At 42.4% G+C, this 24,819-nt stretch overlaps 1 protein-coding gene across 2 annotated transcripts in view; it reads right to left on the reverse strand.

Moving 5' to 3' along the window:
* Positions 1–24,819, reverse strand: part of DLGAP1 (DLG associated protein 1) — a 754,315-nt gene that overhangs the window by 271,721 nt on the left and 457,775 nt on the right. Inside the window, exon 4 of one of the 2 annotated variants that reach the window (XM_061130894.1) lies at positions 16,352–17,380. In XM_061130894.1, the coding sequence (XP_060986877.1) occupies positions 16,352–17,308 (957 nt within the window). In that variant the 5' untranslated portion in view covers positions 17,309–17,380. Of the gene's footprint in view, positions 1–11,775; positions 11,895–16,351; positions 17,381–24,819 lie in introns of those variants that run through there. The other variant, XM_061130895.1, reaches the window with a different exon arrangement.

Genomic DNA, 24,819 nt, shown 5'->3' on the forward strand with positions numbered 1-24,819 from the left:
GCAGGCCCAGCTGCCTCTCAGTGGGGGTGCAGTGTGGTGCTGCCACCCACAGAATCCAGGTGAATCCATCCTGCTGTCTGACTGCTGAGCTGAGCTCAGGATGATGTGTGAATGTGAGGATGCTCTTCCCCCAGTGGTACTCGCTGTCTATCCAGATTTCTTCTCCAGGGCCTGGGCAGCCCCACCATCTCTGGGGCCAGAAGCCTGGTTCTTGGGCTCAGACTGATTGTGGTCTCAGGCCTCCTATGCACCTTCTGGGGCATCTGACCCTGCTCTTCCTCATCTCATACCATTGCTTGTCCTGAGATGCTGCCCAGAGAGTTAAATTGCTTGGGCTTGGCCTCCAGGCTAGACTGTATCCTCCGTTTTGGGGAAACTTATGGGAAAATTCCATATCACCTAGTCATCTAGAGACTCAGTCATGGCCTCCGTTTACTTCCTCTCACCAGCTGGGGGTCATCGCCCCATCTGTTTGTTCCTGTCCCATGCTCGTCTCTCCCTTTCCCACGTTAGTCTAGTCACCTCTCCCAGAGTTCAGTGTGGGTCAAACAGTTGCTAAATAAATCTTGGTTGAATGAAAGATGTTGAGAATGGTTGTCCTTGTATTGTTTAACATTTAAATATATAACATTTAACATGATCTGCTCACAATCGAGACTACAAAAAGGGGCCGTAGATTATGATAGCTGGGTGAAATAATGGCTGGTTGAATCTAAGAAATATAATGTTTACAAATATCAATGAGAATTAAATTGGCATGATTTAATTTTAGTGAATTCTTTCATTTCTTAGTTACTTACATGTCCCTGTGAAGTGAATAACTAACATTTCCTTCTTATGCATGGGGATATTTGATAAAATATTGGATCAAGAGAAAGTGGGAGCTGTTGAAACATTAAGACTGTGATATAAATTTACATGAACTTCATCTGGGCTTAAATAAAGGAGAGAGAGGGCATGAAATCAGGGCTTGTTAGAACAATGAATTCTCTGTGATGAGACACATGTACATGAAGAAGAGTCCAAAATGAGTTGAGAAGCAAGATCCTAAAGACTCCACAACTTCCATGCTCCTCACTGAGTATGGCACTTTTTATCCTGATGTAGTTCAGAAGCCTGACCATCCTGTCTTGTTATCTGCTACAGGAATTTAGTTTAAACCCTGATGATATTCCCTAATAGTACTATTTGTCAGATATATTAATATGTACCCCTTGGCAAATGGCCCACTTAATTCAGTTATATAAATGATTAACAAGCATTCTAAAGGTTGACCATTACACAGACATATTTTTTTCCTTTGGACCTGTGGTAATTTAACAAATAGTAAAATTCGCGAACTTCCCAAATATTTAGTTAACCATCTGGGATGTGTGGAGCTCACGTCCCCAGCAGAATTCTGGCTCAAAATATGCCTTTGAGATAACTTTCTGGTCTCCCCAAAAGGCAAACATAGAAAGTCACACTGCCTTAGAGGGAAATTTGGTTTGGGAATTCCTAGCTTCCTTCCTCATCATTTCAGTGCCATTAATTTTTATAGAAGAAAACATCCCTGAATTAATACAAGCAAAGGATATTAAATGGGCAAATAGTCCTAATTGGGACATAAACTTTTAGTGTTTTAGCAATGCTATAACTACAGTTAGGTTGGCAGTCTCAAGGGATAAACACTATTGTTTCTCACTGAAAAAAAAAAAAAAAGCACAACGGCCTTGAGTGATGGTTTTTTCCATCGGCTGATATATAATTTTCCAGTTACATGAAATAATATTCTATTCCAAATGCATTATACATCTGACTTTGCAAATGAACCTCATGTGTTATTTGCTTTCTAACATGACCACTTTTCAAACTAGATTTATTTTTATACCTGATCATAGAGGTGCAATCTGTTTTTTCATCAGTTAACCATTTAAAAAATTTAACATTTAAATTTAACAATTAAAAAAATTGTCATCAAATTCTCATCGAGAAACAATTCTTCAGGAAAAGATCAGAGGAATATTGACCAAGCAGAGGCAGCACAGAGTGGTGGAAGGCAAACAGATAGTGGAATCAGACCAGGGTTTAAATTTCCATTCTGTCATTCATCAGCAACACAATCTTGGGCAAATTAATTACCTCTACTTTGTATAAAACGAGGGTACGAATAGCTACCCTAGTAACTTTCAGAAGTAAGGACAATATATGTTAAGCATAGACCTATTGGACTTTCTCAGTAAATGTTAGTCCTTCTTTTTCTCCCTTTTCTTCTCCTTCATCATCAGCTTATTATCCTAGCCATCATTCATTATCCCACGGAAGAGCCTTGAGCATGGGATGAAGATGAGGAAATGTCCAGTCTGTGTCTGGGCAGAGCGCTGGCCTGGGACTGAAAGGCTTGCCTGTTCTTAGAGAAGTCAGTTCCTCTCTCTGGGTCACAGCTGAGGAGAAGGAATGAAAGTGAACTTGTCTGTTCAAGTCAAGAAGTGCATTTATACTGTGAGCCAGTCAGGACCCCCTGGCACCCACCATCACTTGTTGTTTGCAGGAAAGTCAGGGCCTGGGAGAGCTGCCAATTACATTACCAAACTTGGGACAGCTAACTACTAACATTTTCGGACTTTATCAGGGTTTTCTGATATATCTGATCTATTAAGAGTGGATATACACTCCCCTCCTCTGCTCCATCCTGGGCCCTCTCATTCCTGTGTCTCTACCCCTCCCCCAACCCCATCATTTAACTCTGCCTTAGCTTGAAACAGTGACTATAGCCCACCAGGCTCCTCTGTCCATGGGATTTCCCAGGCAAGAATATTGGAGTGGGTTGCCATTGCCTTCTCCAGGGGATCTTCCCAACCCAGGGATCAAACCCAGGTCTCCTGCACTGCAGGCAGATTCTCTACTCTCTGAGCCACCTGGGAAGTCCTTAGCTTAGGCCTGCTTAAAGGGAAAGGAATGGGTAACAGGTTTCAAGCTCTGCTTTGGAAGCTCCCCACCGCCCTGCCCCTGAGGGAAACTTGGATGCAGGGCAGTGGGTGGGAGGAGAGGGGATTTAGGTTTGAATTCTCCTATTCTTGTTTTCTAGGTTCCACCTGCAATGCAGGAGACACAAATTCAATCCCTGTGTCAGGAAGATCCCCCGGAGAAGGAAATGGCAACCCACTCCAGTATTCTTGCCTGGGGAAATCCCATGGACAGAGGAACCTGCCGGGTTATAGACCATGGGGTTGCAAAAGAGTCAGACACGACTTAGAGACTAAACAACAACAGCAAAGTCTTGTTTCAATGTGAGTACTACAGTCATCTCTTGGTATCCAGGGATGCTCAAGTCCCTTATATGAAATGGTATAGTATTTGCATGGAAACTATGCACATCTTCGTGTACTTTAAATCATCTCTAGATTACTTATAATACCTCATATGATGTAAATGCTTCACAAATAGATGTAAATACAATGGAAATGCTATGGAAACAGTTGCTGGCAAATTCAAGTTTCCATTTTGGAACTTTCTGAAATTTATTATTTTTCTAATATTTTCCATTCCTGGAACCCACAGATACAGAGTGGGGACTGCTCTGGGTTTTATACTTTCTGCTTTATATGAACAAAGAACTCCATGGTTAAAAATGTCAGAGGCACTGGGCTCACTGTCATTTGCAGTTCTTCCTCATATTTGTGTTGACTGTGCATGTTCAGTGCACAAAGAGGAAAGCCCTAACCAGATGCACTTTCTAGAAACCTTAGCAATAGACTAAACCATAACCACACTAGGCCCAGTGCCTAGAATGGAAAAATCAGAGAGTGGGGCTCGTGACAGAAATTTTCTTTTTTTCAATTAAAAAAAAAAGGAGTATAATTGCTTTGGGCTTCCCTGGTGGCTCCGTGGTAAAGAACCCTCCTGCAAATGCAGGAGACATGGGTTCGATCCCTGGGTTGGGAAGATCCCTTAGAGAAGAAAATGGCAACTCACTCCATTATTCTTGCCTGGGAAATCCCATGGACAGAGGATCCTGGTGGGCTACAGTCCAAGGGGTCACAAAAGAGTCAGACACGACTTAGCGACTAAACAACAACAAATAATTGCTTTACAACGTTGTTAGTTTCTGCTGTACAGCAATGTGAATCAGATCTGTATAAACATATATCCCCTCCCCCTTGAGCTTCCCTCCTGCTCCACCTCCCCACCCCGTGCCCCTCCATCACACCCCTCTAGGTCATCACAGAACACTGCCCTGGGCTCCCTGTGCTACACAACAGCTTCCCTGGGCTCCCTGTGCTACACAACAGCTGTACCATTACACATGGTAGTGTTTACATGTCAGTGCTACTCTCTCAGTGTTTCTTGAGTAGACAGAACAGCAAGACCAACAACTGTCTTGTGCTCCATGATTGAGGAACACTAATGGGGGCAGGGAGGGGGCAGGAAAAGGAAGTGAGGAAGAAACCCCACCCTCTCTACAACGGAGGAGACTGGGGAACGCTAGTTAATCTCTGTGAGCCTCAGGTTCCTCACCTGTAAGCATGGTCTGGGGACAATTTCCCATTGCAAATTACACAATAAAACAGCTAAACCCAGTTCTCCTTTGCTTGGTAGGGTGTGGAGGAAGGGAAGGAGCATAATTAGCATCATGTATCTGATGTTTAAGGGTCATTTCGGTGAGGTCAGTGAAGGCTGGTGTTATTGTCCTGGCCTAGCTGGGCGCAGTCTTCCAGGAGGTTCCATGACATCACCCTGGGAGATTTAAGGGTGTTGTTGGGGTAGCATAGGGGACTGAGTATACAGGCCAGACGGTAAATGCTCTCTGTGAACAATGACAGTTTGGAGGAGAAACGCAAAGTAGTTTCAAATTTCCTATCCTGTAATAGCTATAGGAATTGGTGATCTGGATTTACCAATGGAAAAGAAATAACAGTTGGCTTTGGGATTAAAAAAAAAAAAAACGCAGCGTGACAGTCAAAATACAATGAAAGCTTGTATAAGACATTTTTGATTGATTGTTCAGTTCATGAGATCAGCTGGCATGAAATAAAATGTTTCTTTTTCTGGGCAGTGATTAGATAAGTCGAATATGGCGAAGCGACCCACAGGACAGTCATCAGCCTACAGATCAATTGTCAGCCTATGGATCGGGTTTATCATAAGCGTCACTGCGCAGCCCTCACAGAGAGCTCTTGTTTCTGGTGGATTTGTTTCACCTCCTTCGTGAAAGCCTTAAAGAGAAGGCAGCAAGCGGGAAAATCAGCTATTTATAGGCATTTTTGACTAAAAGTGTCTGCTCAGCGTGCCATGAAATACTTCCAAGAGGTGGGAGCACAGGAAACTATCTCAAATCACCGAGAAGCCTGGAGGAGTGTGATGGGGAGAAGAATTTTCAGAAAGCTCAAGTTCATTTGCAAACAAATGACAGTTACTTGCACTGACACCCCCTGAGTTACCGAAAAGCTAGCTGAACTTGTATTAGTTAGGAGAGGAGAAGGGGGTGGGAGAAGATGAATTATCTAAGGATTACAAGTCCTTGGGATCTTTTAAGGGTCTTTAATGGGGCCAGTAGGTGGCCTGTGACAGAGGTGGCTTCTGAGAATGGAGAGGAGTGATCAGGGATTTCGGACATGAGTCAAAACAGTGATCGACAAGGACCTATTGTCATCTGCCAGCAATAGTGGAAGAACTCCACTCATCGAAGCTGCCCTGGTAGAAAGACTCATCGGAGAACCAAGAAAGGAGGTGAGTGGATAAAGTCCCCTTTAGACAAGCCCCAGAGCTGTTGCTGTTGAGTAATGTACAACTCTTTGCAACCCTTGGACTGTAGCACCCTGTCCTGCGCTATCTCCCAGAGTTTGCTCAAACTCATGTCCACTGACTTGGTGATATCATCCAACTATCTCATCCTTTGTTGATGTTAAGTAAACCTGCCCTGTGGACTAACCAAAGCTGCCTGCAGTGAGGCAGCAGGGTCTTGACAGACTTAAGATCTGAAAACAAAAGTAGGTTTTGTTTAAACATACACGAAAGCTTGAGGAGACAGAACGACAGAAAAATTGTGTTCTATCAGCAAACATGGAGCCATGGGGAAACCTGACTGACAGAAGCTGAGCTGTCAAAAGATGTTCCCCTTGTGATCTTTTCATCTGCAAACAAAAGCTCTATGTGTTTAGCTGGCATTTGCGGCAGGAAGCCTTCAATCTACCCAGTGATGGACTTGTCATCCGACTTTGGGAAACTGCTTTTCTTTCCCAGAGAATCAGATGTGTTCATGCTAACCTTGGTTTAATCAAAGTTCAGTCAAGCAACATGTAAAAGAAAAAGTGATACATGAAACAGGTGAAGAAGCAGTTTTTGAAACTGCTGAGGATTTGAAAACTCGAAACATTTCACACTGTATTTTTCACTTTTTCCCCAAACCTGAAATGTTTTTCTATGACCTCAGCAAACACAAGAGTCATCATTATGCCCATTTTGCAGATCTAAAAATGGAGGTACTAAGTAGAGGGGGCCCAGAGTCCTATGGGAAGTCCGCGGCAACATTAAAGTCAATGTTTTCATTTGTTAGACTCTACTGCCCCCTTCAGTAAATACAAAGATGAATCTAATCTGCTAGTTCTAGAGCATCGGGTAGAAGGGTGGTTCTTAGATGGATCTCTGCCCTGGATTCTTCCCAGATTTACAGAATCATAATCTCTTGGATTGATGCCACAAATCCTCATTTTATAGACATCCTCAAGGTGATACTTGTGCACACAAACTTAAGGAACAGTTGCCCTAAATATTCAATGACAGAGTAAGTGGCCACACATGTATATGACTCTGCACATGCAGGCGAATGTGGCATCATTGTGCTGCCGCCTACCTATATGAACGCCACTAGGTAATGTTCCACACAGCATTTCCAACTTCAGAGCTAGATCTTCTTTCCATTGGCTTGCTTTTGACTATCAAAAGCAATGACCAAGAGATCAACCTGTAGCCTTTGATGTCTCCTATGCATTATTTCTTTCACATTTTCTAGAGTTACTCTGATTTAATATACTTGGCCCCGTTGTCCAATATATTCTCTACTATGTGTCACATTTTACACAGACACACATTACTTTGGAAAATACAGTTTCAGCTATGTTTACAATCTTTAATCTAGGAAAGTGAGGTGAGAGGTAAGAGGACTGGCTGCCAAGACAGTGGGAGATGACAGAGAGAAGTGTGTTGCGCTTACAACCCAGTCCCAGGGCTCTGAGTGTAATGCCTACAGATCACACATCCAAACTTGGAGCAGTTCTGTTCCCTTTGTCCTCTGTTGGTACAGGATTTCCTCCTAATAAAACCATCAGGATGCAGGAGAGATGAGCAGGGATAACAGGAAGAAAAATACCCATTTCTTTTACTTAGACATTAAAAACCCTACCCTGCCATGTGTAACCATAGAGTTACAGACTGCAGGTAATTATTTAGTTAACAACTGTCTTTATCACTTGTGAACTTTTTAAGAAACAGCCATGCTTCAAATCTAACTTTCAGATTAGGTCTTTGCCCCTCTGTGCCTTGACCTCACTGCCTTAAACGGATGGAGTAAGAAAGGATAAGCTGGCCTCTGAAAAGCACCTTAAAGGTTTACATAGATGTGAAAGACTTAATGGGCAGTAGCAGGGCAGTGAGTCTGCTAGGCTCAGCCTGCTGCTCATGAGGTGACTAATATGTGTTAGTCAAGGTATCTCCTTAGGGTTTATTTCTCCCACTTTTAGAAGGAGTGGGTTGGACTAAGTAATTGCAAATAATTCTTCCATAAGGGGATTACTAGGTGAGAAATAGGGAGGTAGAAAGATGCTATGCCTACCTTACAGGGAGGATTTTGTGAATGAGAAGGAATACCAGATGGCCTTCCAGTGAGGTGATTTGGGAATGCTATTGTAAAACTGTCATTTTTTTGAAAAATAAATAAATAAAACCTTCTAGGGTCTCTCATTATACACTTTCATATTTTAGAGACCTGGAGAGTAAAATCAGGGAGGAGTTAGACAATCCTGAAAGTATGTAATTAACAGTGGATAAAAAACACGAGAGGAACAGAAGTCATTTCCTTTCATTGTTATTGGATGACTCTCTGTATGAAAGGTATTTATCCTTACCCCAGGGAAGCAGGATACCTTGAACTTGTTTATACTGATGGTCTGAGATTTAATGTACTCCCTGTAAAAGGGAGGTAAGGAGTTTTCTAGTGGGATGCATAAAAGTTTGTTTCCCCACTTTAAAGTCATTCTGCTTTTGTGAAATGGTACACTTGAAACAGATCTTATGTCACGAATCAGAGATGGAAGAAAGCATATGCAAGAGTGCATGTTTTAGAAGTATGGCTACGGGAATGCCTATGCAGATATAATGTGTCTATATGGACCTAGACACACGCATACAACATATAGTAACCCTAGACTCCACACAGCTCTGCTTCCTGGAAGGCTCTGTGACAGTCCAAGCGTGAATTTTGTAGGAAGTTTTAAATTCTGGGAGAACAAAGAGTAAAGCTTCAATGGACAGAGAAGAGTGACTTTAAGGTACATAAAAGAAAAGATATGCTTATCTAGAAAACATTTTGTGAATGTAATTAGAAGTCTCTTTATTTTAGAAATGGGAACAAGGCAGGGCATTTTGCTAAATACTAACAAATAGTAAAAAAAAAACAAAACCCAATTTAAAAAAGATAGTGGTATATAGTCTCAAATTAAAAAGATCACAGCACCAGAAGAGGTCTTTCCTTGGTCACGTAAGTGTTCTCCAAGAAATCAAAGTGTTAAAAAACAGTATAAATAAGAAATTGGCCACGGTCAATGAAGCAGTGAGCTGATGAGTGTCTCCTTACACTCTGATCCCTCCTTTTCCTTTGCTAATTATTTAAAAGTAATTAGCTCTTTTTCTTTTATTGGCGTATAGTTGCCTTACAATGTTGTGGTAGTTTCTGGTGTACCGCAAAGTGATCCAGCTATGTGTATACCTATATCCTCTCCATTTTGGATTTCCTTCCCATCGAGGTCGCCACAAAGCATCGAGGAGAGTTCTCTGTGCTATACAGTAGGTTTTCATTGTTGTTGTTCAGTCCCTAAGTCATGCCTGACTCTTTGTGACCCCATGGACTGCAGCACGCCAGGCTTCCCTGTCCTTCAGTTTCTCCTGGAGTTTGCTAAAACTCATGTCCATTGACTGGGCGATGCCATCCAATGGGTGATGCTGGGCGATGCTCAACACCACTAATTATTAGAGAAATGCTACAATGAAGTATCACCTCACACAGGTCAGAATGGCCATCACCAAAAGGCTACAAACAATAAATGTTGGAGAGAGTATGGAGAAAAGGGGACCTTCTTACACTGTTTGTGGGACAGTAAACAGTAATTAGCTCTTTATCTTTACCTTTTAGCTGCAAACTGGACTGGGTTGAAGGAGAATAAATCATTTACTGAAAAAAAATTAAAGCACTCCCTTCCCATGGTTTTGGTCTAAGAATTTATTAATATGCACTTATAAAAATAGAGTAACATGATTTTTCCTATGTCCTAACGTGTTTCAAATGGCAGTTAATAGGAACACAGCCTGCAGGTGGGGGAGGAGGCAAGATGGTTTGAGAAGAGGATAAATGAACCTTTGATGTGAAGTCCGACATGCATGTTATTTTTATCCAACAGGAAAAGTTACGGGTTCAAAATTTCAAATGAGTAACATAATCATAGTAAGGTCATATGACTTCTATTGTATCACAGTAATAGTAACCTGATTTGACCTGAAAAGGCCAAGTTTTATTTCTCTATGAAGCTATCCTGGCAAGTGACAGAAAAAAAAATCTGACTGTTCAGAGATATTGTAGTTTGAACCACATGAAGTTTCTGATTTCAACTGTTTAGAACAATAAAGCTGGAATTTCTCCATGGTTCAGCTCACATCAATGAACATAGTAAGCTACAACACAGAGGTTGTTGTTTTTTGAGCCTAAAACCAAAGTGGTAAAAACCATAATCTAGTCACCAAGTCAAAGCCAGCCTGGCAATACTGCATATATGTTTAACGGCCCCTGTAATACCTAAGGGGCTTCCCTGGTACCTCAGTGGTAAAGAATCCTCCTGTCAATTCAGGAGACCTGGGTTCAATCCCTAGGTTGGGAAAATCCCCTGGAGAAGGAAACAGCAACCCACTCCAGTATTCTTGCCTGGGAAAACCCATGGAAAGAGGAGCCTGGGGGGCTACAGTCCATGGGGTCACAAAAGAGTCAGACACAACTAAATAACAATACAACAAAATAACACCCAAGCAAAAAACACTAATGTGTTCTACAATTCGTAAGTCATTGTTTGTGTTGGTTTGTGTAAAGGCATGATCTCAAATGGACCAGAGATTATGGATGAGTCTTTCTTTACTGAATGGTAAATGTTTACCCTGGCTCCTGAATTTAATTTGCAACTGATCAAACTGTGCTCTAAGCAGAAGGGAGAAGGAGCAGATAAATCCCCTGGCCACTAAGAGATCCAGGCCAGTTGTTGTCTTTTACTCTGCTAACCAATGCTAGACCTTCCATGAGTAGACTGGATTCTGAGGGATATGAAAGCCTGTGTGGGGAGACCTTTGACTGTGGCTAACTAAGGACTTTCGGTGCTGCTGAAAATGTCTTTAGAATCATGCAAATTGCAGACCAAGAATAGTAAAGTTTAACAACTTTCAAGAAGGATCTCCTGTCTCTTTTCGATCTTTCTTTTACTACCACTGACTCTGAACCTCTGCTTTCTCCCAGTGTTTTGTCAATTGTCCACACCCCCACCCCCAAAACTTGGATGTGGGCAACATCGAGAATTACAGAGAATCGGAGAAAGAACTACCACCGATTCTTCGTGCCAAGTTACGATCAGGCAGAAGTAACCTCGTTTTTCTGTTATATCAAGAAACAAGGACATCTCTACTAAGACCAAGGTAAAATAGGGAGAAGATTGTACAAGCCAAATAGGAAATACAGTCAAGAATCTTGAACCCTCCCCACCTTTTTTTGCTGGATTATTGAGGCAATTTAAATTGAAAATAAAGAAAATCATCAATCTGGTCCATTTTTTTAAAGGCAGCAAGGAAACATTGCAGTAACCAAAGCCACTAGTAGAACTGCTCAGCACAGTCACACATTTCATGGAAAGTAGTTTTTAAAAACTGACTTCACATAATTTAAATTGTTCTAAAACAAGAGGAAGGAAAACCTCAGACGAGAAAGAAAACCCCACTGGGCAGAGACTGACATAATCTTGAACAACGTTTTGAAAAATAGTTGTACCTGCATTGAAAAAAATAGTGCTGGGTTCATGTCTGTTATGAATGACTCTTCAGTGATCTTTTGTGGAGTCTTATTTAACCAACAGGGAAAAAAAGTCGCAAGAAAATCCACAAAACCCCCAACCATCCAGAAATTTTAATTTTGCAAAGGAACAGTTAAGCATTCACCATTCTTGTCAAAGAAAACCACAGATCACATTTCAACCACTAGACACACAACATCCTCTCATGGCACCTAGCACCTGCGATCATCTGTCAATTAAAGATTTTATGAAGCCTCCTGGAGACACAGATGTGTGGGTATCTGATGTCTCTACCTGCTTTCTTACCATCTGTACACACATCAGTACTTAGCCCTTTCAGTTGGACTAGCTATTGTTTAGAGAACAAATAAAATAACAACAAAAACTACTCCCCACCACCACCAAAAAAAAAGAAAAAAACCACTTAAACCAACAACACACTATCACCAAATACATAGTAATAAAAGAGTTGTACTCAAACCTGGTCAATCCTTCCATTTCTTGAAACTTGCACACAAACTGAAGAAACCCACTCAGCCTTAAAAAGGTCGATCATTTTGCTCTCCTAAAATTTCATCTCTGAGCGTGCTGGCTTTCTTGTCTGTCTCGTGTGCGGGCTCTCCCTCTCTCTCTCTCCCCCTGTGTCTCTCTCTCTCTACTTTTACCGGAGAGCGTTTTGTTTCCTTTTTCCTGTTTCTGCTGCTAGATGAATGCAAAAATACACAATTTGAAGGGTTTTTTTTTTTTTTTTTTTTTTAGGCTAACAGTTGGAAATCTAAAATCTTGCTCTCCTGAATAGCTTATTATGCCAGTCATTCAACATGCAACGTTTTACATAAAAAGGCATTTACAGAATCAAGAATTCTGTTTTCTTAAAGCAAAAACAAATCAACAACCAAAACTCCCTCTACTCCTCTGACCCCCTTCCTATTTTCTTGACTTAACGATTAGCACTTACCCTGAGATGTGCCATAAATGCTCTATTCCAAATGTACAAAAGCCAACCACATCTCAACTGAGAATTAAACAGTTTTAATGTCTTCAGATCCATGTCCCTGCTCCAAATTCTGATACAGACAGTCACTGGCAGCCGTACAATAGTTCTAAACAGCAGACATCTGATTCTTGACATTTAAAAATAACAATATTGGGGGAAAAAAGGGAGTCTTTTTTAAATCAACCACAGACAGCTTGTGAGGCAGCACATCTAAGCAACTGACTATATTAACTGGAACTTGAAATAATTTCAAGCTACAGTATTTTCTTTCTACATCAATGTCAGATGGAGGCTAGACACCTACAGACCTCTCATTTTCTATATAATCATGGCAATGACCGAAGTTAAATAATTTCTAAGTGATAATTCAATATAGAAAGAAACAGAACTTTTTAGTATTTAGAATTCTATTATTGGTGAATATTAACCTGTGTTCAGTCTGGAATCAAATTAGGAACATTTCAGCCATTCATCTGAGATGGGTCACATTTCATGGACATGCATTCTTAACCATGTGCAAACAGAGGAGGTCAAGTGAATGCATACCTTTGCTGCAGAACAGAACTAATATTAAAATGAGAAAAATGCATTTGTTTCTATTTCTGAAGCACTTTATAGACCCAGACAGATTTGCAGTCAAGTCTTAGCTCTCTCATTTACTACCCATGAGTTCCTGAAGACGGAATTTCATCTTTTGTGCCTCAGTTTTGTCATCCATAAAACTGGAGTAAATAGTAATATTAATACTAATTTTACAAAGGTTTTTTGGGTACTAAATGGATACTCTATGATTTCTGGTACATAACAGGCAGAGGGTATATGCTGCTTCTTCCCTCTGTTTTATATATGGTCTGGGCAGGGATCAGACATAATTAATGGAGAAATCCAGGTTTGAAAGCAGATGAATCAGGTTAGACCCTCCATGTTGCCATGTACTAGCTGTGTGTCCTTGGGCAAGTGACTTAATCTAACTTACTAAATCGCAGTTCCTTTAACTGTAAAATACTTCATAGAGTTTCTGAGAGCAAATTAGATATCTTTGGAAAAGCATGTACTTCAAGCATTTAATGGTAGCTCCAGGCCTTTACAACTCTTGAAAACGGCTCTAATTAGTGCTTTGCCTGTGTAACTGAGGCATCTGAAGATGTGGACTGGGACCCCAGGCCTTCTCAACCAAGTGCCTCACTCTATAATAGAAGAAAGAGACTTTGGAGAGCTGAAATGGTGGTCCTAAGCCGCATCACTAGTTAGTGATCACCAACTAGTTAGTGGCCAACAGGGACTAAAACATAAATCCTCTTATTTAAAGTTCAATGCTTTGTCCGCTAAACGTTCTGACACTGAAATCAAACACATCTGTACATCAGTTTCAATATTAGTTGGTAATTGGGGCTTTCCTGTTGGCTCAGAGAATCTGCCTGCAATGCAAGAGATCCTGTTCTATCCCTGCGTCGGGAAGATCCCCTGCAGAAGGAAATGGCAACTCACTCCAGTATTCTTGTCTGGAGAATCCCATGGACAGGGAGCCTGGTGGGCTACAGTCCGTGGGGTCTCAAAGAGTCAGACATGACTGAGCAACTAGCACTTTCACTTTTTCACAAAGCAATATGACTAGAAAACAAACCCCTCTATGTTCCCAAATTTGCTTCTAAGAATGAGTTTACAAGTGAAATTATTCTATGGGAGCTAACAGGTGCTGGCTAAACCTATCTTCCTAAGAGGAACTTCTGCAGGACATAGATTCTCCTTTCCCTGTAAAGCAAGAAGAGAGCTAGAGAGGATTCCAGTTCTTAGGAGTGTCCCATTTCCTCCTCCCCCATGTGAATGTCCAGCTTCTTCCTTTTCTTTAGAGGAACTCCTCATCTCAGCATACTGGTTGGGGGGAGTACACTGCATTTACTATGTCCCCACACTGATATATAAAAAATATTTTTTTCAGTTTGAAAGTCTTGTGCAGAATGCTGTGCTGGCTCAGTCATGTCCACTTCTTTGTGACCCCACAGACTGTAGCCAACCAGGCTTCAATGTCCATGGGATTTCCCAAGCAAGAATACTGGAGTGGGTTGCCATTTCCTTCTCCAGGGGATCTTACTGACACAGGGATTGAACCCACAACTCCTGCATTGGCAGGTGAATTCTTTCTGCTGAGCCACCAGGGAAATGCTTTAATTTGATATTTCTTATCTGATCTTATCACTACTGATTATGGTTCAATTTTTAAAATTAAATTTTGTTTTTGCCACTAGTCACAGAACCTTCATAGACAAAAATGTATTCTCTTCTAGGTTTTCTGTCTCATTACTCATCCTTTCTTCAAGACAGATACCTTATCAAAATATTTTATTCTCAGTAGTGGATGAGATTTATGTGGTTAAAGAATTTCTAAGGCTTTCAGTTATAATATTTATAATGGTCTTTTCTATGAGCTAAGAGTCTTGAGTTCTGGTCTTACCTCTGCCATATATTAACAGTGTGACTTATAAGGCCTTTACCTTTCTTTGAGTCTAGTTTTTTATATTCTAAATGAAGAGGTTTGGTTAGATGATCCCTTTAGCTTTAAACTTCTGTTAGTGATTCCTGATAACTTAATTAACACGTATAACAACCTTATAGGGCTTCCTAGGTGGTGCAGTGGTAAAGAATATGCCTGCCAAATATGGGTTTGATCCTTGGGTTGGGAAGATCCCTGGAGTAGGAAATGGTAACTCATTCCAGTATTCTTGCCTGGAAAGTGCCACGGACAGCAGAGCCAGGTGGGCTCTAGTCCATGGGGTCACAAAGGGTGGGCACGACTGAGGACAACCTTATAGTAAATTAAATGCTGCCACCTTCAGTAGAAAATATTGTGTTGTTTGTGAAAACTATCCACACAATGGTGGCCTCTTCTGAAGTCTGGGGATGGGTCTGGCACTGTCCCTACCCAGTGACTGCCAGTCTGGAATATCTTCAGAACTTGGTAGCAGCAATCCCAAGGGAGTCAGCTTTGCCAGAAGAGATCCAAAGAGAGCAAAAAAGATGAAGGTCTTGGTGGAAGACTTTTACTTGCATTTATTCTTAAGAGTGGGAAATGATTATGTCATGATTTTAAATTCCAGTAAAACCTTTTTTTAAAACAGACAAGGCTAGGAAGGGAGGGCTAGGAAGAGAAAACGTACACTTTGAAAAGAAAAAATGTGAGGATCCCTCTTATGAAACGTTGTGTCTCAGTAAAAATGACAACTCTAAAGGGAGGCAGTAGGGGAAAAAGAGACTCTTCCCCTGATATTTTTATCCAGGTGAAATCTGGTTTCAGTGGATTGGAGGGCAGTAGGAAAAAGAGGAGTCTGCAGAAGGGGAGGAGCGGCCTTGGGTCTGTGCGTGTGGGATTTACATACTGACACTAATTGTATTTTATTGTGCAGATGCTTCCCCTTCTTTTCCTCCTCTTCTCTGTTGTCCTGAGTCTCTGCAGCTGTACTTGTCAGGTCCCCAAACTGGTTCCATCTCCACCTCCTCAGGGTGCAGGGCATCACCCCAACTCCTTATGCTCTGGGGATGAGGACTTAGGTGGGGGTGTGATTAGCTTCGTTGTGGTGTGAAAATTGCAATGGTGAAGATGTTGATCAATTTTCCCAAACTAACAGCTTGGGGCAGAATCTTAAATAATAATAACAAAAACCCCGGAATAGAACTAATTAAACTCTTTCCAGAATTCCAAAGATCATTGTTGACTTTTGTAAAAAAGGTGGCTTTATTTTAAAATTCTGTGTAAACTCCCCTTTTCTCCCCTCCTTATCCTACAATCCCTCAGACAAAAGAGGAACACAAAACATTAATAACTCCTTGCCTTTTTGTAGGCGTGCTTTTCAAAGCACTTTTATATCCAGTATCTCAAGATAACTGGATGAGGTTGCTAGCAGGCCTGTTTCCTGATAGGAGTCCTCAGCCCACAAAATGCTAAATAATTTGCTCAGGTTCACACAGAGAATTTATAGTAAAGCCAACACTATGCCCCAGGAGAAAATACCATGCAATCAGCAGGTACAACTTCTAAGCACCCATCCCTCCATATAAATGGTACCTGAAGGTACTGGCAGGAACGTTCTTGTTGACACGACTCTGACTTCACCATGGCCTGGTCCATGTTGACCGAGGCTTTCTGGTAAACCTCTCGGGCTCGACTCACGGTCAGTGTGGAGGACCAGGCACTCTTCTTGAGCAGCGGTGCGTCTAGGGTGACGGGCAGGTTGGCGCAGGTGGAGCACTTGACATCGTTGTTACTCCGGGAGGCCTTCACCGCCTGCTCGCTGATGGTGTTGTAGGCCTCCATGAAGTACTGAGAGGCCGAGCGGTCGGGGCACCTGCCCATGGTCATCACACCCGAGGGGGAGTGGTAGATGCACATGTCGCCGTCGAGGTTGTCGTCAGAACTCCACCAGCCCGGGGATGTGTTGTTGCGCGGCTTGGGCTCCGGGCGCCGCTCCTTGCTTTTGCTGCGCTTGCCGTACCTCACGGTCTGCGTCTCGTCCGGGCTGGCCTTGCCCCCGTTGACGCTGCCCTTGGATGGCCCCTCCAGGGAGTGCGATTTGGTGAAGAGCTTCTGGACCGAGTGGACCAGGTGGCGGATGCGGCCGGGGCTGTCGCTGCGGTGCTCCACGGCCGTGCGCTTGTACTGCAAAGTGTGGTAGCCATCCCGGCTGAGAGGCAGCTGCCTCTCAAACTGGTCCAGGAGGTTGGCGGGGATGCGGTTGGCCTTGGTGGCCAGGGTGCGGGGCACCAGGGCACACTCGTCCTTCAGCTCCTGCTGCGAGGTGTAGTGCCGCCGCGGGAAGGTGCTGCTGGCCAGCGGGTCGCTGAAGGGGCCCACACACTCGGCCTGGAAGGAGGTCCGCTGAGTGTAATAGGGGTGGTCGGCCGGGTGGTGCTCCACTGGGCTCAGCAGGTATGGCTTGCGGTCCGCGTGGTGCGACAGCGAGTCACAGGCTGAATCGCAGGTGACTCCGTGATGATGGCTGCGGCTGCCCGATAACCCTTTCATCGCTGACGGGGCACAGCCACGGGGGTCATGGACACCCGGGGGTGTGGTTCCAGACCCGTCTCCCGCAACGACCTGGGGGAATGAAGGAGAGAGGGACAGTGGTTAACCCTTCCCTTGGTAAATAGATAGTGCTCTTTCCCTGTGCATCGGCTCCTGAGTTGGTTTTCTGGCAGAAGAACTCATGAAAAGTCAAAGTGTAGTCCCTCAGTCCTGTTGGATTCTTTGCAACCCAATGGACTATAGCCCACCAGGCTCCTCTGTCCATGGGATTTCCCAGGCAAGAATACTGGAGTGGGTTGCCATTTCCTCCTCCAGGGAATCTTCCTGCCCCAAGGATTGAACCTGCATCTCCTGCATTGCAGGCAGATTCTTTACCACCTGAGCCTCATTGACTCTCCCTAAAAGGAGCTTTAATGCATTGATGGAAAAGCCCTATTACCTCTATATCTTGGCAAAGACCCCTCCAATCACACAGGAGAGACAGGGTGAAAGCTAGTTAACCCAAAAAAGAAACTATAAAAATGTTAAATTATTTTTAAATGATTTGGGAGAAAAACTCCCCCTCCCTCCAGGATTCTAATAACTATATATTTCCCCTGCTGCTCTGGTTTTATTCTTAACTTTATGTTAGTTATCAGGCTAGCAGACCACAAGGGCTCAGTTTCTCTGGGAGGCTTTTGCTGATCCCCCTTACAGAGAGAATTAGTTCTGTGCTTGGAGAGCATCTGCTGCATACTCTCCAGCTCCTCTGGAATGCTTTGTGCCATGTTTTCCCCACTAGCTCAAGCTCCCTGAGGTTAGTTTACTTCTTAGTCACCTGTACATCTCCCTACCTCATACCAGGGGCTTCCCTGGTGGCTCAGTGGTAAAGAATCCACCTGCAACGAAGGAGACCTGGGTTCAACCCCTGGGTTGGGAAGATCCCCTGGAGAAGGGAATGGCTACCCACTCCAGTATTCTTGCCTGGAGAATTCCACGGATAGAGGAGCCTGTCGGGCTCCAGTCCATGGTGTCTCATACAACTGAGCAACTAGCACTTTTACTTTCACTTCACTTCATACCAGTTGGGCCATATAGACACACAAGCACGCCATATATGTGAGCGGAAAACATAAATAAAAGAGGCTACTGGCACCTTATAACTTTAGGATATATTTCTACATCTTCTTTCACATACTTTCCCGTTAGAATGCCATGGTGACAATTACAACAAACAATCCCCGCTTTCCCATGGTAATTAGAGTTGGAAAAACTAATGGTAGGGCAAATACATCAGAGCTGTAGAGAAAACCTGCCCATGTATTTCTGTCATCAGAGAATTAAAGAGTTTCTTGTCTACAATCTGAGAGCAGATGAAGAACAAATAAGCTTGAATCAGCTCATCTGACTATCAGGGCATTTCCTTTTGCTGGTTTAAGAGTTTATGGTAAATATTTCCAAGCTATGGCAAGATGGACAAAGGAAAGACTCTTGAATATTCCTGAGGAAACATGAACATTCCTGAGGAAACATGAAGGGCCTGAACCCAAGGGTCGGGTGTGCCTGGGAGAGAAATAACTCCTACAGATGCAGCTGAGCAAAACACAGTCACCCCAAGCCTTCCCCATCCTCCAAGACCAGAAGCTGCTGTTCTGGGCAGAGTATGTCCTTTGGACTCTAATAGAGTGAGTTCATCAGTAGCTGAATGCGTTCCTCCTGACAGTCTTGTTTTTTTGTTTTTTAAATAAAGCTTTCTACAATACAAAAATTATCATATGGAAAGTTGTCCAGAAAAGCCAATGTGACTTTCCAAAAAATCACAAATGTAATTTTAGATTGACAGGGAGAGATAATTGGTTTAATTGTTAAAAAAAAATCCTGTAAAACAAAACAGAACACCCATGTATAGCCTAATGAAGAAAAACATGGAGTCTTGAGGGATCAGGACTTGTCAGTTCCGTGGGATATGCTGTATGCGGGAGCCCAACTGTTGAAAATCTCTAACCGTGCTTTATGAAGCTCCTTTTCTCCTCCTAGTCTCTCTGTTTGTGGATTAATTGAAGGAAGTTGATGAGAGGTTTTAATCACTGGAGTCTTTTGAAATTGGTCAGTCTATCAAATTAGGAGCTTCTTGAGGATGAGATTATGTTTTATGCATTCAGTGGTCAGCAGAGTGCTTGGCTGATGGTGGGAACTCAGTAAAGTAGTTAGTGAAATAATGCATCAGTGAAAAATTTCCCAGGGTGGTCCATCCTGTAGTTCAAATCACGTCTATTGTGTTTGAAAAGGAAACGGCCAGGGAAGGAAGGAAGGCACCATCTTATGGGCATTTTAGAGACAGTGGTTTTCCAGGTGAGGCATGAGGCATATGGGTGAATGTTTCTTATGCTGCTTGTTTGTTTGCCTTCAACTTCTGCCTCTCCATGTCCCATCAATGAATATCTCACCTCTTAAAGTTCTCCCTGCTTTGAGCTTAAAATCTGGGAGTTTACCTGATCTGCTGACTACAGAATGTCTAGACAGAAGACAATCTGTTTAAAGAAGAGAAAGCAAATGACACCTGAAGAGACAAAAAGGGAAAGAAAGACTGGTTCAGGAAGAGCCTGTAAATCAAAACTTGCCCACTGAGGAGCTAATATAAGGGAAATTTTAGCATAAAATACCTAGGGACTACTTTGTACAAAGTTATGATCCCAAGAGTAGGCTGTGGCAAGGAGGGATAGAGAAGATTAAATACACATTTTTAGCAAAACTGTGGCACAAACTAATTTAGGTTGAAAAATCCACTGCATGAGGAAGTTTCTCTATATAAAACAGGTCTCATCGAAGACATTTTTGTCTATTAAATATAGACTTAAAAATAAAAGACAAAAATAGGAAGCCGGTTGGGTTATGGTCACATAATAAGTCTTATGATTCCACATAATATAACTCAATATATGAAATAATATGAAATAATGCTTCAATCTTTCCTTCTGAAGCAGCTGGGTCTTGGGTGGATATTTTCTGCTAAATAAAATGTGAATCTGGCAAGAGCCAAAAACATGAATTATACATATTCACTCCAAAATGGAGATTATTTGAAATCATGTGTTCAATATTTATATAATTATCTTTAATTTGTGAATGGCATTTCATGTGAGATGATGTTGCCTGAGGACACACAGAGCAACCAAAGAGCCTTTTTAAGGCCATTAATGATGAATTTGTTCAATGATGTAACGGATGATTATTTTGGTAAGTTAAACATGCACAGTGTGATTTTTACTAAAGTTTAAGTGGGCTATTTTCAGCCTAGTGATAAGCACTTATATTTTCATAGAGAGTAAAACATTGAATCAAGGAAAATAAGTTAACTTTCATTCTTCTTCATATCTGTAAAAAGATACTGAGATCTTGATCCTTTTCCTCTGTGCCATATGAAATATGTTAATAAATGCTCATAAACATTTCTAAATGCTCTATCTATCTTTCTGGTTAAGACCAGATAAAATGACTTAATACCCTAGCCTTTCTAAGGGAAAAATCTTACAGTCTCTTTTAGTCTCTTGTCTTTTAAAAAGGAAAACAGATTAATTAGTGATTACAAATTACAGCAACACATTCAGTGACTTCTTGATGAGTGAGGGAGATGACCTAAAACCCTCAATGGCTAAATAATGGTTGTGATACCTACCACGGGGGTCCTGCTCTTCCTCCCCTCATTCTTTGTCTTCTCTTCTTACTCATGAATTCTATTTCTAGCCTACTTCTTTCTGCCACTTCCTTCTCTCTCTCTCCTAATTCATGTTCGTAAGTGGCAACCTGGACTTGACTTGCTCCAGCCCATGTGTGCCTAACACCATCCCCGGGAAGAATTAACCGAGCATCCTTCCCATGCAGGGCTCAGTCTTTGCTGCTGCAGATGACCAAATGCAACCAGCAAATCTCTAATGCTGAGAGAGACGTGACCTAGTCATGAAAAAAGATAAACAGCAATGCTCATTACCCTCTGCATTCTTGGAAAAATTAGCCCCGGAATTAAGTTTTAAGGGGCCGTAAAAGATTTCTGAAAATAGAAAGGGAAATTGTCTTTCGTGCCTTCCTCTCTGAGCCAGGATGGAGAATGTGAGTCAACGTGCCTCTGTAAGGGTTTCTATGACGACGGTGATCATCCCTCATTTTTGCCTTGTTCACTATGACTTCAAAATGATGCTTTGTTGTCCTCCTAAGTACGATTTTACCAACAGACGACAGGCCCTCATCGTTGGCTTGGAAAATGTGTTGACTGTATTGGCTACCATAAGATGAGCTCTGGGTGTGAGAGACAGTGGTTTTTAAAGAGTTCCCACACCTGGGGCAGAAGCACTGCTGTCCAGATGATGACTAAAGCAGGAACGATCCAGCACAGGTAAAGTAAGTTCTCAAGGCAGGTAATTTATTAGCACCAAGGGAAAAACAAACAAACTACATGTTAGAAGATGCTGACTGGATGGAAAATAGTCTCGCAAAGCTGGCAAGTCCTTACTTTGATTTCTGTGCTTGTCTTTATTTAGAGCTGCTGTGCTTGGCTTTTCTTTACATACAGAGAAAGGATCCGCCCAAAGGGTGTCTACTCTCTCTTTCAATGAGGACTGACAGCTGGGCAATCACAACTTGCCTTAGAAAGGACAGCGTGGGGGACCCTGCCCAGGAGAAGAGGGAGCACTGTGTTCTCGTTTGGGGAGATGCTGGGAAGACAAAACCTCCATGAATTATCTCAGGGTTGAGTCACTTTTTTGCCTCTCCCCATTTTACCGGTGACCTGCCCAGGCCAGGTTATAATAGTCAACGGAAGAGAAAGAAGGAATTCTCTTACTGAGAGTAAAACCTCTCCCAGACTAGTGACTTGCTTCCCAGTCTCTCTAGATGCACACAGGTGACTAATTCTGGCTAATGGAGTATAACTGAAAATGGCAGGTGCAGTTTCTGGAAAATGACTCTTAAGTGAAGGACATACCTTCTTTACCCCCTTCCCTGGCTGGAATTCAGACTTCAGGCTTGGCTAAGGAGTGATCTTGGTCCATGAGGTGGAAGTGACAGTCTGAGGATGGGAGCAGCCCAAGATAATGGGCCCAGCCAGAATAGAGTGTCTATCAGCCTGAACGAGTACCTCTGCATCTTGTTTATGGGGGAAGGAATGGACCTGTATCTTTGTCTACACCACTGTGATGTGTTTTCTGACCCTTGCATCTGAACCAAGTCCTAAGTGACAAGGGTGGATAGGGCTGACTCCTGGAGAATTTTTGTCAGCTCTGCTATAATATGAAGGACTTGACTCTGCTGGTGGTGGTCAACCATGAGAGCAATTTAAATCAGGCAGTGATACAGCCACACGTATACTAGATATTTCTCTGGCTGTAGTTAGAGAATGCTTCTCAGTTGGCTCGGTGGTAAAGCACCCACCTGCCAATGCAGGAGACACAAGAGACACAGGTTCAATCCCTGGGTTGGGAAGATCCCCTGAAGGAGGAAATGGCAATCCACTCCAGTATTCTTGCCTGAAAAATTCCATGGACAGAGGAACCTGGCAGGCTACAGTCCATGGGGTCACAAAGAGTTGGACACGACTAAGCAATTGAGCATGAGAGTTAGGGAATAGATTTAGGGATCAGAAGCAAGAAAATCTGAAAGCAGCAATTCTTTCTTTCTTGGGAAGTTCATGAGAGAAGACTAAAAGGGGATAAAGAGTAACCCTCCAAAGAGTAAGAATGTCCTGGGTGGTGGAGGGGTGCCTCCCACTTCTGCCCTTCTACCCACTCGTGTGTTTCCACTACAGTCTAAACACACAGGGCGCTTCTTCCAGGCAGAACAAACTTCTATGCAACGTTGATGCAGACTTTTTATTAGTAATTTTTTCCTCTACTAATAATCCCAATTCTATAGAGATTGAGAATGAAGAGCAATGTGAATGTTTAGCAGGCTTATAATTTTAAATATTTTTTTAAAATAAGTGACTGATTCTCATTAATATGCTACTAACACATGAAGCCATGCCATTTTAGGGTAAAAGTAAATAGAAAACTCACATGAATTAATTTTGCCCAAAGGTCCACTTTGGGGATATTTTCTGACCTTCTGAATTTGTAGCTGCAAAAGATAACCGAATGCCATTTTCTTTCATTTTTTCAGGCTTCCCCACTCACAGACTTTCATGTGCTATGTACTTAAAATCGTGCAAATGCCATTAGAACACCTTTGAATAAGCACAGGCTGAAATACACCAGTTCTTTTGCTCAAAGCACAATGCTAAGCCATTTTATATACGCAGAGTGTATTTTGGCTTTTCATGAACTCAATTGCTATCCTAATCATCTGTAGCTTGATTTTGTTTGTGAATACCTCCTTCCGTCAGTCTGCTCCTACAAATAAATGCCTTTGAAACATTTCCCCTTCAAAAGATATGGTATTATATAAAAAACAAAACAACAACCCAGATCTCCTCCAATTTGGTCACAGTAGGCAACACAACTAAAATTGCCTTTGTCTTTCACACAAAGCTTTCAGATGTGGCTTCATGATGGTTTTTGAGAATAAAAAGGTGGAGGGTAGTGTTCCTTGAGAAATGGTTAGTAAGTCGTCATTAATATTGGTCTTACACTTACTGCTGGTTGGTAAAATGCCATGGGACTTAGGAGAGGACTTTTATGTGGAGATGACTGAAGCAGGACATTATAAAACGTCCTATCATTATTCTGCATTGGCCCAAGTAGGAAGGTAACTGTCCTGACTCTATGTGACTTTGGACATGTGCTCCCCATGGGATTACCCTCATTTGGATCATTCTAGAAGAGGGTGTATGTTTCCCAGGTGGTTTGGTGGTAAAGAATCCGCCTGCAATGCAGGAGACGCGGGTTCAATCCCTGGGTTGGGATGACCCCCTGGAGGAGGAGACGGCAACTCACTCCAGTGTTCTTGCCTGGGAAATCCCATGGACAAAGGAGCCTGGAGGGCTACAGTCCATGGGGCCACAAAGAGTAGGATGTGACTGAGCATGCATGCACACAGATGAGGGTGTGATTATCTCAGCTAAGCCTGCAGATGGATTTCCCTGGGAGTCGCTAAGAGAATGTGGTCACCTTGACCAGCAGTGGCCAACAGCTCTTCAGGGGGTGCTGTGGGCAGAGGCCACCGTACATTATGGAGATAAAACAGATAATCTTCACAGAGAATAACACAAACCACCACTTTTTTGGTCCATTCCAAAAAAAAAAAAAAAAAAAAAGCTGACAAAAATACGCAAGTCATTGACTAATCTAGGAGAAGCAGAAATGATGATAGAGTGAAACCGTTTAATGGAAAATAAAGAAAACCATGATGGAAAATGGAAATATACAAAACTATGACAATTGATACAGACACAATGCAACTTGAAAAGAAGCAATGAAAATAGCCTCTGATGAAAATGGAGTTGCTTTTGTCTACAGCTCTCATGACCAGCTGAATAGTTCTGTGAACGTGTTCTGGCACATTTTGGACAATTTGCTTCACAGCTAGACTATCACCTATTTATC

The sequence above is a fragment of the Dama dama genome, chromosome 27 (assembly GCF_033118175.1).
Source record: "Dama dama isolate Ldn47 chromosome 27, ASM3311817v1, whole genome shotgun sequence".
Classification (NCBI taxonomy): Eukaryota; Metazoa; Chordata; class Mammalia; order Artiodactyla; family Cervidae; genus Dama; species Dama dama.